We start from the raw sequence: 14,993 nt of genomic DNA, 5'->3' as shown, positions 1-14,993 counted from the left end.
AATTTAAGTAATTCAAAAGCATTTCAGCGCAAGTTTAAACGCTTTGAATTCATTTAACGATCTACAAATGCTTTGTCGCAACTCTCTTCTTACTTTAAATATTGATAATGACGTAAATGGAAGCTTAACTACTGTTTAAATTCGTGAGATAATCAACTTGTCTTTCTTACGAAAAGAAACAGCCAAGAAAAGGGTCAAGAACCAGTTTGAACATGTTGATATAGTTATTTCTGAATAAGAGATCACCTTCATTCGATTACATTGTCACTTAACATAAGATTATGTGCTTAAAAAATATCTGCGTACAAAAATTCCTTAGATTTTGGATGGAAATAAACATAATAAATAGAAAATCTTCATTTGAATTAAATTTATTTCTTTCTATAAAATTCTAGAAAACTTTTCACAGCTTTAAAAACATCAGCTGCTAATTCTTTAGGTTTCTCCAAGGCAGCGAAATGTCCACCGTCATTTAATGAGGTGGTACCAAGTAACGAAGGGTATTTCAATTTAAGAAGCCAGTCCGGATGATAGCACAATTCGTATTTTAACCTTAGAGCCCAAGTAGGTACAGGAGTTGGGATTCTGAAACAGAAATTCAAAACAAATATGAAATTAAACAAGGAAAACCAGATCTTTGAGACATACATTATTATATTTACAGTGATTTTGCCTTCATATTTTTGGAATCTTTGAATAAAAACAAATAATAACACAATTCTGCAGCAATATTCGTTTTGTAACACTAAAACAGGACCACACAGAGGACAGGTTTGAAGTGGAAGTAAATCCGCGTCTTGTCTGTTGAATGTGCATGCCGAGGGCCTTATTTTAGTCCTCTTTCACCCTTTTCTTAGAAAGTAAAGGATGGTAATGGGATGGGAATTCGTCGGAGGAGGGGACGCATAGCATAGGGAAATGTTCTCTTTCTATGCGTCTCCTCCTCTGTCGATTAAAGGTAGGCAACGCATCTGCCATTGTGGATGTCTGTGGGCAGCGTTCGCTTCGTTATTTCGGGGAATTCGAGTGGCTGCATGCACTTTTGACACCTTACAAAAAAATTACCTTTTATCATGAAGTATTTCACTTTTAAAGTCGTAAAAATAATTACAGTCCTTTGTATTCTGAACTATGAAATTTAAAAAAAATGTTCAATAGATTACCTTGCCAAAATCAATTCCGTTTCACTAGCAAAAGTCTCTTTGTACAGTCTCATAGCTGACGTCATAGAACCTGTTATCCAGTACAGCATCACATTATCCAGCATGTCAAAAGTGGATATATTATCTAAGCCACCTTCTTCTGTATTCTTGAACGAAGAGTTTGAGAACGCCATGTATCTGTCAAGCATATACGCAGCTAGTCCAACGGGGGAGTCTTGTAAAACGTACCCTGTTTTAAATTAAAACATTAATTAGTGACGGTTAGACACCTAATACCGACTACGATTACAAACACACTTATCATTGGTTTCTGAGACCAAAATCTGTGTATTAAATATGTCATCATCCCTATCATTATCTTTGACAAAACAGAGATAATATTAATCTTACTTTTATTATAAAAACGAATGTTTAGATGGATGGATGTTTGTTTGAAGGTATCTCCAGAACGGCGCAAAAGATCTTGATGCAATTTGGCACTGATGTTGAACATCTGTAAGAACACATAGGCTGCTTATTACGTTTATTTTTTAAATCCGCGCGGACGGAGTCGCGGGCGACTGCTAGTAGTATATAAACGAGTATTTTGGTCCAGTAATGCACGGTTAGTTAGCATCTCCATGAATCATTAAAATTCAATGTGGAACAAAAGTGTATATCGAAATGTTATATTTATTACGAATAATTATAAAAACATACCTATCGTGTCGGGCTTGGTACCCTGTAAATGCATATAACCAGATTCTTCCAAATAATAACTCAATTTCTCGCTAATCGGATACATTTTATCCGCCTGATCTCCAGCAACCAATGTTGGCCAAATAGATCCAAGTAGCCAAATCAAATTAGCCAACTTGGAAGCATTAATTGGCGTATTCGTGTGGAAGCCTAGCACTTGATCAGGGAATAATGTTGCCATATGTGATCCTATAAAATGACCAATATCACCAGCTTGAATAAAGAACTTCTCATGACCGATCTTCTTCATCAGGTTTCGGAGAATTACAGCTATTTGAGTTGGTGCCAATCCACGTTTATTAGTGGCCTGAAAATTTTTGATGCTATGAAATTTATCCACAAAACTGCTGTATAACTGTGTGTTGGAAACGCATTTTCTTCTGGCAAAAATCGAAAAAAATATCAAAGAATACCTGTGAATAAACATATCCAGGCAAACTGGGGACGATGACTTCGAATACGAAATCATATCCAGGTCTTGGTGTGGTTAAAATTGGTATCACATCGTAAAAGTCCTTGAAAGTACTTGGCCATCCGTGAATAAGTAGGATTGGAAAAACCTGAAAGAAAAACATTTCTTACATTGTTTTGTTTTTAAAATGACGTGTGAAGACAACCTTCTCAGAATGTGTCCTCTATTAATTCATTTTTTATCTATAAGTATCTGAACATCTACCTTTATGTTTGCATCAACTTTAGGCTTCACATGAACGAAATGGATATCCAATCCTTGTATATAAGTTTTGAAATGCTCGTACTTATTAAGATATCTCACACGATCTCTAAACGGATACTTAAATTGCCACTGCGCGAAGAATTGTCCAAAAGCATCAGAGTGTACGCCATAGCTCGAATTTTCGGTTAAACTTTTCAACTTTGGATGTCTACGGTAACTGTCGAATAATCGACGAAGACCTTCTTGCATCTGGAAATTATATATACTGGCTAATAAGTAAAGGTAAGACAAGATTCAGAACTGTGATTACTTCATTTCGTGTCTGTGAAAAAGTTTGGCCATAAAAATATTTGGTTTCTGATCGACCCTTCCCTCATATAAATGCTCTGCTTTCGCTGGTTCTAGATTAATTGATATCGTATTAAATACTTACAGAATCAATGTATAAAACTCTAAATGGTCTTATAGAAGTATCTTTTGGTTTGGTCGTGTTGGTACCCCACCATTCGTTCAAATCTATCGCTGGTAAATTTGGAACTGCAATCACGTTGACATAAAATTGGAAACAAGCCAGACCAACTAGAAGAGCTATTATAGATGTTACTAATAAACAGATCTGGAATTTAAATAACAATTATTACAAAAATATCGATGTTTTGAAATCATCATCAGCTCACTATACGTCCCCACCGAGGGGCTCGGTGCCTACCCCAAGTTAGGGGTGACTAGGCCATAGTCAACCACGCTGGCCAAGTGCGGGTTGGTTGACTTCACACATATCATTGAATTTCTTCTCAGATATGTGCAGCATCACGATGTTTTCCTTCACCGTAAGAACGTCGGGTAAATGTACATATGTAAATCGAAAATCGAAAAACATATTGGTACATGGCGGGATTCGAATCCAGGACCTGCATGTTGCAAGTCAAGTGCTTAACCCCTGAGCCACCGATTGTTTTGATATAATTTGATAAAATATTATAATTACTTACATTGCTAGAACCGATTTTTTTTGTTTCTTGAACTACTTTTTGTTCTGTAACAGAACTAGCTTTCTTCTTTTGTACTTTATTTTTCTTTGCCATTTTACAAATTTATTTATTAAAAAAAACTTAATCACATTGCAAATCACTTAATAAAACGACTTGTCCTGTCTACTATATAAATTAAACTACTATCAAGAGTATATACAATCTTATCAATAAAGTAATCGGTTAAAAAAATCAATGTGTTTATTATGGATTGGATTGTCACTATCTAATCTGACCTTTTGGGGATTAAATTGTACGTTGATTTTTTAAATACCCAACGAAGTTATAACATTAAATATTTTGATATGTTATCATTTAACATTACTTATAGACGAATTTATGATCAAAGAAACTTGTAACTAATGAAAAAAAGGACAAAATAGCCTTATTATCCGACTGCAAAAACGAGGAGGTTATCAATTGGACTTTATTTTTTCAATCTTTTTGTAACTATTGAAGAAAGATATCCATCCATTCAACCTCGTTACGCCCACTGCTGGGCATAGGCCTCCCCCAAAGATCGCAACGATGATCGGTCCTGTGCAACCTGCATCCAGGATACTCCCGCAACCTTAACCAGATCATTGGTCCATCTTGCGGGAGCCGCTATTCCAGTACTTTGCTGCCCCATCGGCCGCAAAAGAAAGAAAGCTATAAAAGACTTTAATTCATATTAGCAGTCAACCGTGATTTAGTCAGCGCGCATTAAAAATTAGCCTATAATACTCCCGCGTACATCAGCTACCTTCTACTCAAAGTCCCGTCAAAATCAGTCCGGCCGTTCCGGAGATTACCCGGAACAAATGTGGATTTGCGAGCTATGAATAGGAATGGAAAAAGCTTAGTTGTTTAAGTAAACAAAGTCATCAATTCGTCGTTCCTTTTTCAACGTATTTCGAAGTTAAATACGCGAGTTTTTCTAGGTCATTCGGTCTACGCGGTGGAGGTAACAAAGCACATTTTGCTCTCACATAGTCTGAATAAAACACGTCAGCTACGTTGTAAAACAAGTGGAACTCGCATGAGTAAATACTTTTCTAGTTTGACAATGTTTTTCTGCATTTTTTGAATGGAAAACTTTTGTATCGCACTCTTTAATAAAACAGGAAAACTTTTCTAGTCTAGCAAAATAAATGCTGCAAAATGTTCTGTTAAAATTGCCATTTAAACTACGTATTCTATAATTTTAATTAGCTTAAGACATTACTTTCTTTATTTTAAGACTTCAGTTTTCGTTCTAATTAGTTTTCATGAAAAAATCACGTTACCATTTTTACAATAAAAAATTTATTGAAACTCACAATAAATATTTCGGTAGTATGTGTCAACGTGTTCAAATGTTGGAAAATGCATGCTAACTTATGTTGCCGTAGACCTCATTTTAGTTCGCGTTCCATCCTTAGGGAGGGAGAAGTGGCGGAGGAGAGAACACATAGGTAGGCGAAATATCGTCTTCCTGTGTGTCCCTTCCTTCGTTGGTTAAAAGTAGGCAACCCATCTGCGGCAAAGGTTACTTCGTTGTTTGGCGAATTCAAGTGGCCGCATGCTTGTTTGCCACCTTATAATAAAAAATAAAAGTTTTTGCGAAGCGAATTCTACAAAATACACAAATCGTACATTTAAAAATCTAACGTGAAGAAATATTTTATCGTAATCTTCGTTCCGTTTTCAGTATAAATAACACCGATTTTTTTCTATCTGCATCCGAACGTCGCGACATCGGATATTACATAATTTCAGAATGTAACTAAGCGAGAATTGAACTGAAATATCAATGAGATATGTTTCAAGCATACCGTAAGTTTCCTCTAAAGAACGTTCATGGTTTAAAATGGCATTTCAATCAGCAATTTCATGAAACAAAATCTTAAAAATCTACAAAAAGCCTCCTGCACGCTTGATCGCCGCAACATCGTAAATTTGCAAAGACGCCAGCTGTGCATGAAACCTTTTATCTGAATTGAATCGTTCACGAGTCTGCAGTTTATATTCAGACATTCAGGGATGTAGGCAGGGACTGGGAAAAGAAATTTACATCAACGGATTATTCATAATTTCTCAAGGACAAAAATTTTAACATGGAGATAAGATTTTCGCCATTTTCATTCAATCTCAGAGAGGTTCTTAATGTATTTGTCATTTGTAACAAGACAATTATAAGTTGATAGTAAAAAAAGATGAAAAGGTTTTTTTTTTATAGACGTAGGAAGACAAAGCAGCGGACACCTTTTTCGTGCAAGTAAAGGATAGAAAGGGGAAGTGGAAGTGACGAGAAGGGGACGCATTAGAGGATATACCTTTTTTCTGTGCATACCCTTCTCTGTTGATTAAAAGTAAGCAACGCTACAGATGTCAATGGGCAGAGGTCACTTTGCTATTTTGTCGAATTCCAGAGGTTGCTCGTCTGTCACCTTATGAAAAAAAAATATTCTTTGTACGTACGTTTCAAGTAATTTACCTAAGAATATGTCAATTTTTCTTCGTCGTCATATGATGAATATAAATTAGAGTCGTTGAGGCGCTTCAATTCTGATAAAAGGTTTCACGCACATCTGCTAAAGTTTCTTCAATATTCATTATATTTAGGCTTCCTTACACGAGCAAAGGTAACTTTGTTGTTAATAATTTTAAAACTGTACGATAAGTTTAATAATATATTCAACGTAAGGCCTGTTACACAATACTCAAGTAAAGTGCTAGAACTTACAAATAAATTAACTGATATATTAGGTCCTTACATATGAAATTGGCGTTTTGTATGGGAGGACCAAAAAGTCGAATATTTTTTAATATAATATATTTAATTAATCAAAGTATGAACCATTATTTTCTATGCACTTTTGCCATCTCATAGGTAGTTCATTGATCCCTTTACTAAAAAAACCAGTCGGACGGGAATCAATAAAATCTTTGAAGGCAATTTGGACTGCCCCATCGGAGTTGAATTTTTTCCCTTGCAAGAAGTTATCCAAATTTCGAAAATAATGGTAATCTGTTGGAGCAAGGTCCGGGGAGTAAGGAGGATGTCTTAGACTTTCCAATTGAAGCTCTTCTAATTTAGTAGCCGTCTTTTGCGCAGTGTGTGGTCTAGCGTTGTCGTGAAGCAGCAGTGGCGTGGAGCGATTGACCAGCCTAGGTTGTTTAGCCGCTAGCTTTTCCATCATGGTTTGCAATTGCTGACAATAGACATCAGCCTTAATAGTCTGGCCAGATTTCAGAAAACTGTAATGAACAATACCGGCACTAGTCCACCAAACGCTTACAAGTAAATTTTTGGGGGTTAATTTTCGCTTGGGGCAGGATTTGGCTGGCTGGCCAGGATCCAACCATTGCGCTGAGCGCTTCCGATTATCGTAAAGAACCCATTTTTCATCACAGGTAATGATTCGGTTTAAAATACCTTCATTATTGTGCCGGTTTAGTAATGTAACGCAACAGTCGACGCGCGTTTGCCGGTTTGCTTCAGTCAATTCGTGAGGTACCCACATTTCAAGCTTTTTAATCTTCCCAATTTGCTTCAAGTGAATTAAAACAGTTTTATCACTAACATCGCAGCCTGCAGCTAACTCGGACGTGGTTTGCGATGGATCCGCTTCCACAATAGCCTTCAACTCTTCATTATCAACTTGAGTCTCAGGCCGTCCACGGGGCTTGTTCTGCAGATCGAAATTTCCAGAACGAAAACGTTGGAACCAAAAACGAACTGTGTTTTCTTTTGCAACACGACCGCCATACAAATCATTCACCCTTCGAGTCGTTTCCGCAGCACTAGTGCCACGGCGGAACTCGTACTCGTAAATAATGCGATATTTTAAGTTTTCCATTTTGTAAAATGAGTGACGCAAACAGAAAAAAACAGAAGAAAAAAAACAAATGAATGACGGCCATCGAACCACAAATACATGAGTCTATAGCTGTACAAATTTGAATTTGGAATTCCTTACCAAAGAGGAGAAATTCGTGATTAAAGTGGCCAGTACGAAAAACGCCAATTTCATATGTAAGGACCTAATATAATACTTCCTGTCAAAATAGTTTGCGTTTCACAACTCATTTGGAGATTGTGAATCGTTAACGACTTTATTTGTCAAATAAGTTCCAACAAGTTTATTCAAAACTTACGAAAAAAAAATGATCTCATTCATATCCCGTCAATGTAAAATTAACAGTTTTCGTTCTTCAAATCGATCTATCTAAAATTACTTTAAGAGCGTTAAAAAGAAAACCGTGTTTTCTAGAATAAGTTCAAAAATCACTGAATGTATAAAAATGTTTAATTAACTTATTCAAACTCAACATCAAGGGCAGGAAAAGTAAAAGTTATCAAGTATTTGGTAAGCTAATAGGCCGTAATATTCTCTTCTGCATGAGACTAACATTTGAATTGCAAATAGCAACAGAATGGGCGTCTTGTAACTTTAGCATTAATTTTGCGTAACAACATTATGTAAATCGTGTAGTCCTTGAAAATTTATGCACAAATATAGAACAAGAAGTTATTTACTTTTGAAATTCTTTTTGAGTTTTTTTTTTTTTTTGAAAGCTCCATAAAAAAGTATCGAACTACATCTAACATAAAATCTATCTATATATATATAAAAGAAAGTCGTGTTAGTTACACTTTTATATAACTCAAGAAAGGCTTAATCGATTTGACTGAAAATTGGTGGGCAGGTAGCTTAGAACCAGGAAAAGGACATAGGATAATTTTTACCCCGTTTTCTATTTTTTATTCCGCGCGGACGGAGTCGCGGGTAAAAGCTAGTAAGGTATAAAACGTTTTAATTTGCCTGATTATAGTATTACTAATATTATAAATGCGAATGTTTAGATGGATGTTTGTTTGAAGGTATCTTCGTAACGGCTCAACGGATATTGAAAAAAATTGATACAGATGTAGAACATAGTCTGGAAGAACACATAGGCTACTTAAGTTTTTTTTTAATTGCGCGCGGACGGAGTAATTTATAGTCATCTGCAAAACAATAAATAGTGTTATAGACACTTTGTTATTAGGAAAGGAACTCCTAGAATATAAAAACAAGAATATGTTTAACTATCTATTAGTTTAGAGACACTTCGAATTTAAATTAATTTAAAAACATATGCCATTTCCCGAGACAACGAACGAACTATAAGAAATGTATTTATTTAAAGAGAGGCAACATATCTCCAATTGCAGTTATCCATTAGCAGCGGTTGATTCGTTATATCGACGAATTTAGGAGACCGCTTGCTCGTTTGCCACAAAATAAAGTTATGCATACATGATGATGAAATTGTTCGCGGCAGAATCAAATTAACTGACAGTAACTTAATAAGGTTAAAAATCACATTTATCTAAATTTCAGTCAAGATTTCGAAAAACGATTACGTAAGAATATAAAGGACGGCAACGTGAAAGAAAAATTTACGTGTAATTTCGCTTGAAATTTTTTCTACAGAAGCAAGTTCTTCACATAATCGAATCGTCGTTCGAAGGATCGTCTCATTGATATTCCAAATTCAATCTCCACTTACATTCCAAGCCGGCGATTTGTCCGAGCAAAAAACAAATTTCACATAAAAATACGATTATGCACAAATACTCTCTGATCTAAATTATTAAAATTCTAATACTGAGTTTGAGTTTTGCGGCTTTACGAGTATATTCCCCTCTCCAGGTGGACCGATGACTCAGTGCGAACGGCAAGAAGACCATACACTATGGAAGGCAATGGAGTAGGCCAATATCCAGCAGTGAGCAGAAAAAGGCTGAAGATAATGATAATATTTGAGGTACTTTTCGATAGTCGAACTTTTTCCTTTGAATAGAAATTTTCTTTAGACACACGTATATATATATATACGTATATGTATATATATTATATACACGCTAATAATACTTTGAATTTCTAATCTAGAAATGTAATAAGAGTATAGTTATATTATTTTGCAAATGAGAAGGATGTAAACATTGTTTTTATTATAGTTGTTCCGATAATGGTGACAAAGGAAGAAAGTTGGTATGACCTAACCTTAATTAAAAAAACCGACTGACTCAGGCTCTAATGGATGACCATCTATTGGCTGCAGTTTAAAGCAAAGATTTTTTAATTTAAACTAAATAAACTATTATGTTATTTGTAGCAGCTACCTGCCCACCAATTTTCAGTCAAATCGATTCAGCCGTTCTTGAGTTATAAATAGTGTAACTAACACGACTTTCTTTTATATATATAGATTTAGACAACTCACTCGTCAATATCTGTTCAATAGTTTAGGCTCTAAGCCGTCACAATTGAATTTACATACACACAAACTCACATACATAAAAACAAACTTTCAAACACGCGAAATACATTACCCTCTTAGTCAGGGAATAGCTAATATTAATATATGCAATTAAAAATATATCTCATCTTCTCATCTCATCTCATCTTATCTATATTATATTAAATATTCGTGATATCCAAAATCCCTCTATACCCAAGAATACACAGACATCCACAAATTGGCGTAGTGAATATATCATAATTTCCACCACTTTATGACGCAACCCATCTGTAATTGACTGAGATGGATTATGAAATTCCTACTCTTGATAGTGTATTTGACAGCAACAATGTAACTTACGTCGGTAGTGTATTTGACCTACTATTAATTTAATAAAAAAATATTAAACTGTACACAATATCTTTTGCTACAATTAACATAATATTATGACATACTAGCTGTCGCCCGCGACTCCGTCCGCGCGCAGTTAAAAAAAAAATTAAAAATAGATGTTGGCCGATTCTCAGACCTACTGAATATGCTCACAAATTTCATGAGAATCGGTCAAGCCGTTTCGGAGGAGTACGGGAACGAAAACTGTACACGAGAATTTTATATATTAGATAAAACGACAATCAATTTTGAAACATAATCACAACTATGTTTTAAATCTTTGCCAAAAAAGTATAACCGATTACTTAAGTGAAAGCAATCGTTATAATAAATTACTACAGAAAATTTAAGTTTTCTACAAAAGACAAGTTTCACTGAAATAATAATAATATTCAAGAAAAATTAAATGACAAAGATACTAATACGAACTTAATTTCCCTGGAGACTGTAGTTGACTCATATGGATCAATTACGTTGACATTAACAGGAATTCATTTATGGTGATGTCACAAACATTATTGATGAGGTTTCAAATGAACGTCAGTTTCAATGTGTTTTATTACATCATCAAATATTAGTGTACACGCCCTTCGAATGTTACTGTCAGCCTAATTCTATAATTACTATAACAACTTAGTGTAAACCAATCTTTAGAAGTATAGTAGACGACATTTGACTTGTCACGTCGGTGTAAGATAACTATTCTGGTCGAAGTGCCAACTCAAGTACGATTAATATCATTAAAAAATAGTTAAATTATGTTGTTGATTCTTAGTTCTTATGATGATGTTTAATAGAGTCATAACTTAATATTTTAAGCCTGCTAAAGATATTTAGTTTTAAATTACAACTCTCGAACTGTTCGGTTAAAAGTGAACGTCCGTAGCGGGCTTTACACGTACTACGTACGACGGAATGGAGTCTGGGTGATTTTTTAGTAAACTCCATCGCATATTAATGACAAAATACATTGTTATTTTTTGCTTACTTAAACACCTGATACATGTATAAAGTAAATAACGTAACAGTAAACCGTTTTGACCATATTATAAAAACATTCAAAATGTTCTTCAAAAACATATTTAACAATCCCTTGGGGTGCAATACAAAACTATACCTCTGTGAGTTGTCTAGCAAGTGAAATATTTCTTATCCCATAGGACTCTTGAATTTTGAAACATGTAACCTATCTCTGAATACTATGCTATGCGACTTTTTTCTTTTAGTTATTCTTCTACAGTTTATTAAATAAACCCATATAAATGTAGACAGTGGCTCGTATTAAAAAAAAAAAAACAATATCATCGTAAAACTTCTATCATCTAACATCTTTACATTTTACATCGTCGTTCCTTCTTCAAAATCTTCTTCTATTTACAACATTACAACAATCATAATAATTTCACGAACCCTTTTAGTATTGTCAAAAACCACTTTTATATCCTGCTTTGGCGGAAATTCTATATTCATCTTTTATTTTATTTTTAATTTCCAATGAACTTCCGGCCAAATTATTTTTCGTTCAGAAATATAAACATACATAAATATGAGACATACGAAAAGATTACGATTACATTGACACCACAATTTTCGAAAAAGGCAATGCCGTCACTTTTTTTATGTTATCTGGGAGGAAATCTTAAAAAAGGTACTCCGCTCCCGGAACAAGTTTATGTGGTGTTTCACACACTAAAACCCCCTGGGTGGCCATATAGTGCCACCGGCGGGTCTCCGGGATCTCCGGTGGTACGGACTGGTGCCCCACTGCACTCAGCTTGCTAGCTACCCAAGAAGCAAGCACGCTCCTATATAAAAATGCTACAACAACATGTGATCACGCCGTATTGCTCTCTTCCCTGGATCTATTACACATACTGATACTTTCCCAGTAAAGTTTATTCATAAAACTAAATATGTTATTAATTATTATCAAAAACAATCTTACTAATATTATAAATGCGAATATTTGGATGTATGGATGGATGTTTCTTTGACCTGGCTGATATTTGGCATAGTTTGGAAGAACACATAGGCTACTAACTTAGGTTTCTTTTATAATTCTGCGGACGACAGCTAGTATTAAACATAAAATATACTTGAAGACAATGGCCATTAAAAAGCTCACAAATTAAGCTAGACGTAGAGTCAGCAGAAATACTTCATTAAGTAAAGAGACATCCATAACAACATATGTTGTTTGTACACGAGAACTCAACTCATGAAATGATTTCCCAAGAGGCGGCACTACTGCTTTTGTAAGATTACGTATGCTTCTCGTATACTGTGTAGTTTACAACACTTTTTATTTCACTGTAGTGGACGAATTAATAAAAAGTACTCAGATCAAAATCTTCTAATATATAAAATTCTCGTGTCACAGTTTTCGTTGCCATACTCCTCCAAAACGGCTTGACCGATTCTCATGAAATTTTGTGAGCATATTCAGTAGGTCTGAGAATCGGCCAACATCTATTTTTCATTTTTTTTTAACTGCGCGCGGACGGAGTCGCGGGCTACAGCTAGTATTAACTATAATAAGCACACTAGGCCAAGCTTGTCACGCAAATATGTCATACTTATTTTTCTCACGACACACAACTTACAAGAAACTAATGATAGGGATAACAGAATAAACTGTCGATGATACCGATGTTTTTTTTTTAATCGTCAAATTTTAAATACATTGTCTTGTCTACGAAGGGCTTAAACGTACAGTATAAAGGTAAACGTAGAACATATTCTTTTCAAAGCATTGGAACGTAAAGATAAAACGCATGCACGGCACGTCGCAGCCATTTTTAGGTAAATTTACCGCAACCCCTGTGGAAATGTTTACTTTATAAACGTGACGGAACTGCGCGGAGTATGGCGTTTATTTCAACGGGAAAACTCTAAACCATTAAGCAATATCTTCAGGTATCTTCCTTTATAATGCATGTTACGTTAAATAAGTCTTTGTCGTTTTATCTTAAAAGGGATAAAAGTTTCCTTTGCAGTATAATAGTTTTATCTTTTAAACTATTGTATTTCCTTAAGCATGTATTCATAATCATATTTTCATCATTCCAACCGTCTTTAAAAAAGTGAGAGAAGTGAGCAAGGAATTCTCACTAAAAAGAGGAAAGATTGTATATTTGTTCGCATTAAATAGGTTCCGGAACTACTGAACGGATTTGAAATATTCTTTCACTGTTGGGAAGCTACATTATCCCCGAGTGACATAGGCTACATTTATTACTAGCTTTTTTTATTCCGCGCGTACGATATCCCGAGCAACTGTTAGACTTGTATAAATTAACCTGCAAAATTGTAAAATTATTTATTTGCGATTCAGGAACATGGTGGTAATTTTTAACTGTTAACTTTCATAGCAGTATAAGAATAATTAAAATTGCAAGTACACTGGTAACACTGCTTTAATTTTCCCGTTTCATTTAGCGCGCTAGTTATCATGGCGGCGATATTAATGATGCAACACTTCCGCTTCCGGAGGCTGTATCGCTCGGTTGTTGGCCACGAAAAACTTTTTAGAATTTACTTGAACGTAGAATTGTTGTTTATTAGCAACTCTATATGGTTACCCGTATGTACATTATGAAACAAAAAATAATCTGTTTAAATATTTTACATTATAATAACATTTGCCTTAACAATTTAAACAAAAGTTGCATTTCTAAAGATTTGCTATTATTTAAAGGTAGGCGCTTTAGTGCCGAATTTGCCATTTCAGTAAAATGTGATTTTTTTATATAAATTAACCTGAAATAAGTTTTACTAATTATACTATGTTTTCACTGTCCGTTCAAAACGTTAAATGATTATTTAATATGAATTTCATAGTTGATTTTATGTGAGAATCCGCCAGATGTCGCTGAGAAGCGGTTCTCTCGTCTTTATAAACAGTGGCTGTTATCACTTGGACCTTTCGTGACTTAGATAAACCTACAATGTTTTTGTACAATCGCTTCGGGCATTTGATAAGTAAAGCTATATACAATTGTCATTCAATTCATTTTATATATTTTATAAAAAAAAAATTATAAATCTTTAAAATAAGTAGATTATAAATATTTATTACAAGTTAAATAGTATTGTTTTACAAAAGCGTAATCCCACAAAATCCGTACATTTTTTCTCGTTTCTTTTCTTAAGTATTAAAAGTATATACACACAAAGTGCTACAACTCGTCTGCTTGTTTATTGCGGATTTTAATAAGATCATAGCGGTCGGTAATAAGTACGACTCTATATTTATACTCTCCCTTTTTCTCAATTCCAAAATTTCCGATTTTGATAAAAATTATTTTAATCGAAAGGAAGTGCTTGCAGATGGGTCCCATTTTTTTTTCTTTAAATAACAACAAGACTAGTAGAATTTCAATTTAGCTTCAAAATGTGTTGCGAAAATTAGGGACATTTTTCCTTTCAGCGCTTACGTAGGCTAAACTATAGGATCTACATAAAAATGATCTATGGAAGAATTGTAGCTCTTTAAATGTGCTAAATAAAAGTCCGTGATAGCATATATCTATCTTTTATAGTTTTCTCACAAAAAACATTTTTTGCAGATATTTACTATCAGCGTTAGTCAATAAAAATCTAAACCTTTAATTTTGAATAAAGATCTTAATTATACACATACATAAATAGAATTCAACAATCTTATATATATAAAAGAAAGTCGTGTTAGTTACGCTATTTATAACTCAAGAACGGCTGAATCGATTTGACTGAAAA

The 14,993-nt window shown here is 34.3% G+C and overlaps 1 protein-coding gene across 2 annotated transcripts; it reads right to left on the bottom strand.

The window, feature by feature from the left end:
- Positions 1-365: 365 nt before the first annotated feature.
- Positions 366-3,726, bottom strand: LOC106720187 (juvenile hormone epoxide hydrolase). Of its 2 annotated transcripts, none has more exons than XM_045684266.1 (7): positions 3,570-3,726; positions 3,011-3,193; positions 2,578-2,826; positions 2,315-2,461; positions 1,863-2,208; positions 1,164-1,392; positions 366-585 (listed from the first exon to the last, which is right to left on the bottom strand). In XM_045684266.1, exons 1-7 carry the CDS (start codon positions 3,660-3,662, stop codon positions 372-374), a joined length of 1,461 nt encoding a protein of 486 aa, XP_045540222.1. In that variant the 5' UTR covers positions 3,663-3,726; the 3' UTR covers positions 366-371. The 2 variants fall into 2 exon arrangements, with proteins under 2 accessions (XP_045540222.1, XP_045540223.1); XM_045684267.1 differs by having other exon boundaries at positions 3,585-3,726.
- Positions 3,727-14,993: the final 11,267 nt, after the last annotated feature.

Source organism: Papilio machaon, chromosome 25 (genome assembly GCF_912999745.1).
Source record: "Papilio machaon chromosome 25, ilPapMach1.1, whole genome shotgun sequence".
Lineage (NCBI taxonomy): Eukaryota > Metazoa > Arthropoda > Insecta > Lepidoptera > Papilionidae > Papilio > Papilio machaon.
The sequence above is the reverse complement of the archived record's forward strand: the minus strand, read 5'-3'. Positions and strand labels throughout refer to the sequence as shown.

Excerpts from the sequence above, each read along its gene's own strand:
- LOC106720187 (XM_045684266.1), bottom strand. The coding sequence starts at position 3,662 with ATGGCAAAGAAAAATAAAGTACAAAAGAAGAAAGCTAGTTCTGTTACA. Across the intron at positions 3,194-3,569 it reads AAAAAATCGGTTCTAGCAAT|ATCTGTTTATTAGTAACATC; the intron begins GTAAGTAATTAT and ends TTTAAATTCCAG. Across the intron at positions 2,462-2,577 it reads AAGTTGATGCAAACATAAAG|GTTTTTCCAATCCTACTTAT; the intron begins GTAGATGTTCAG and ends TTTTTCTTTCAG.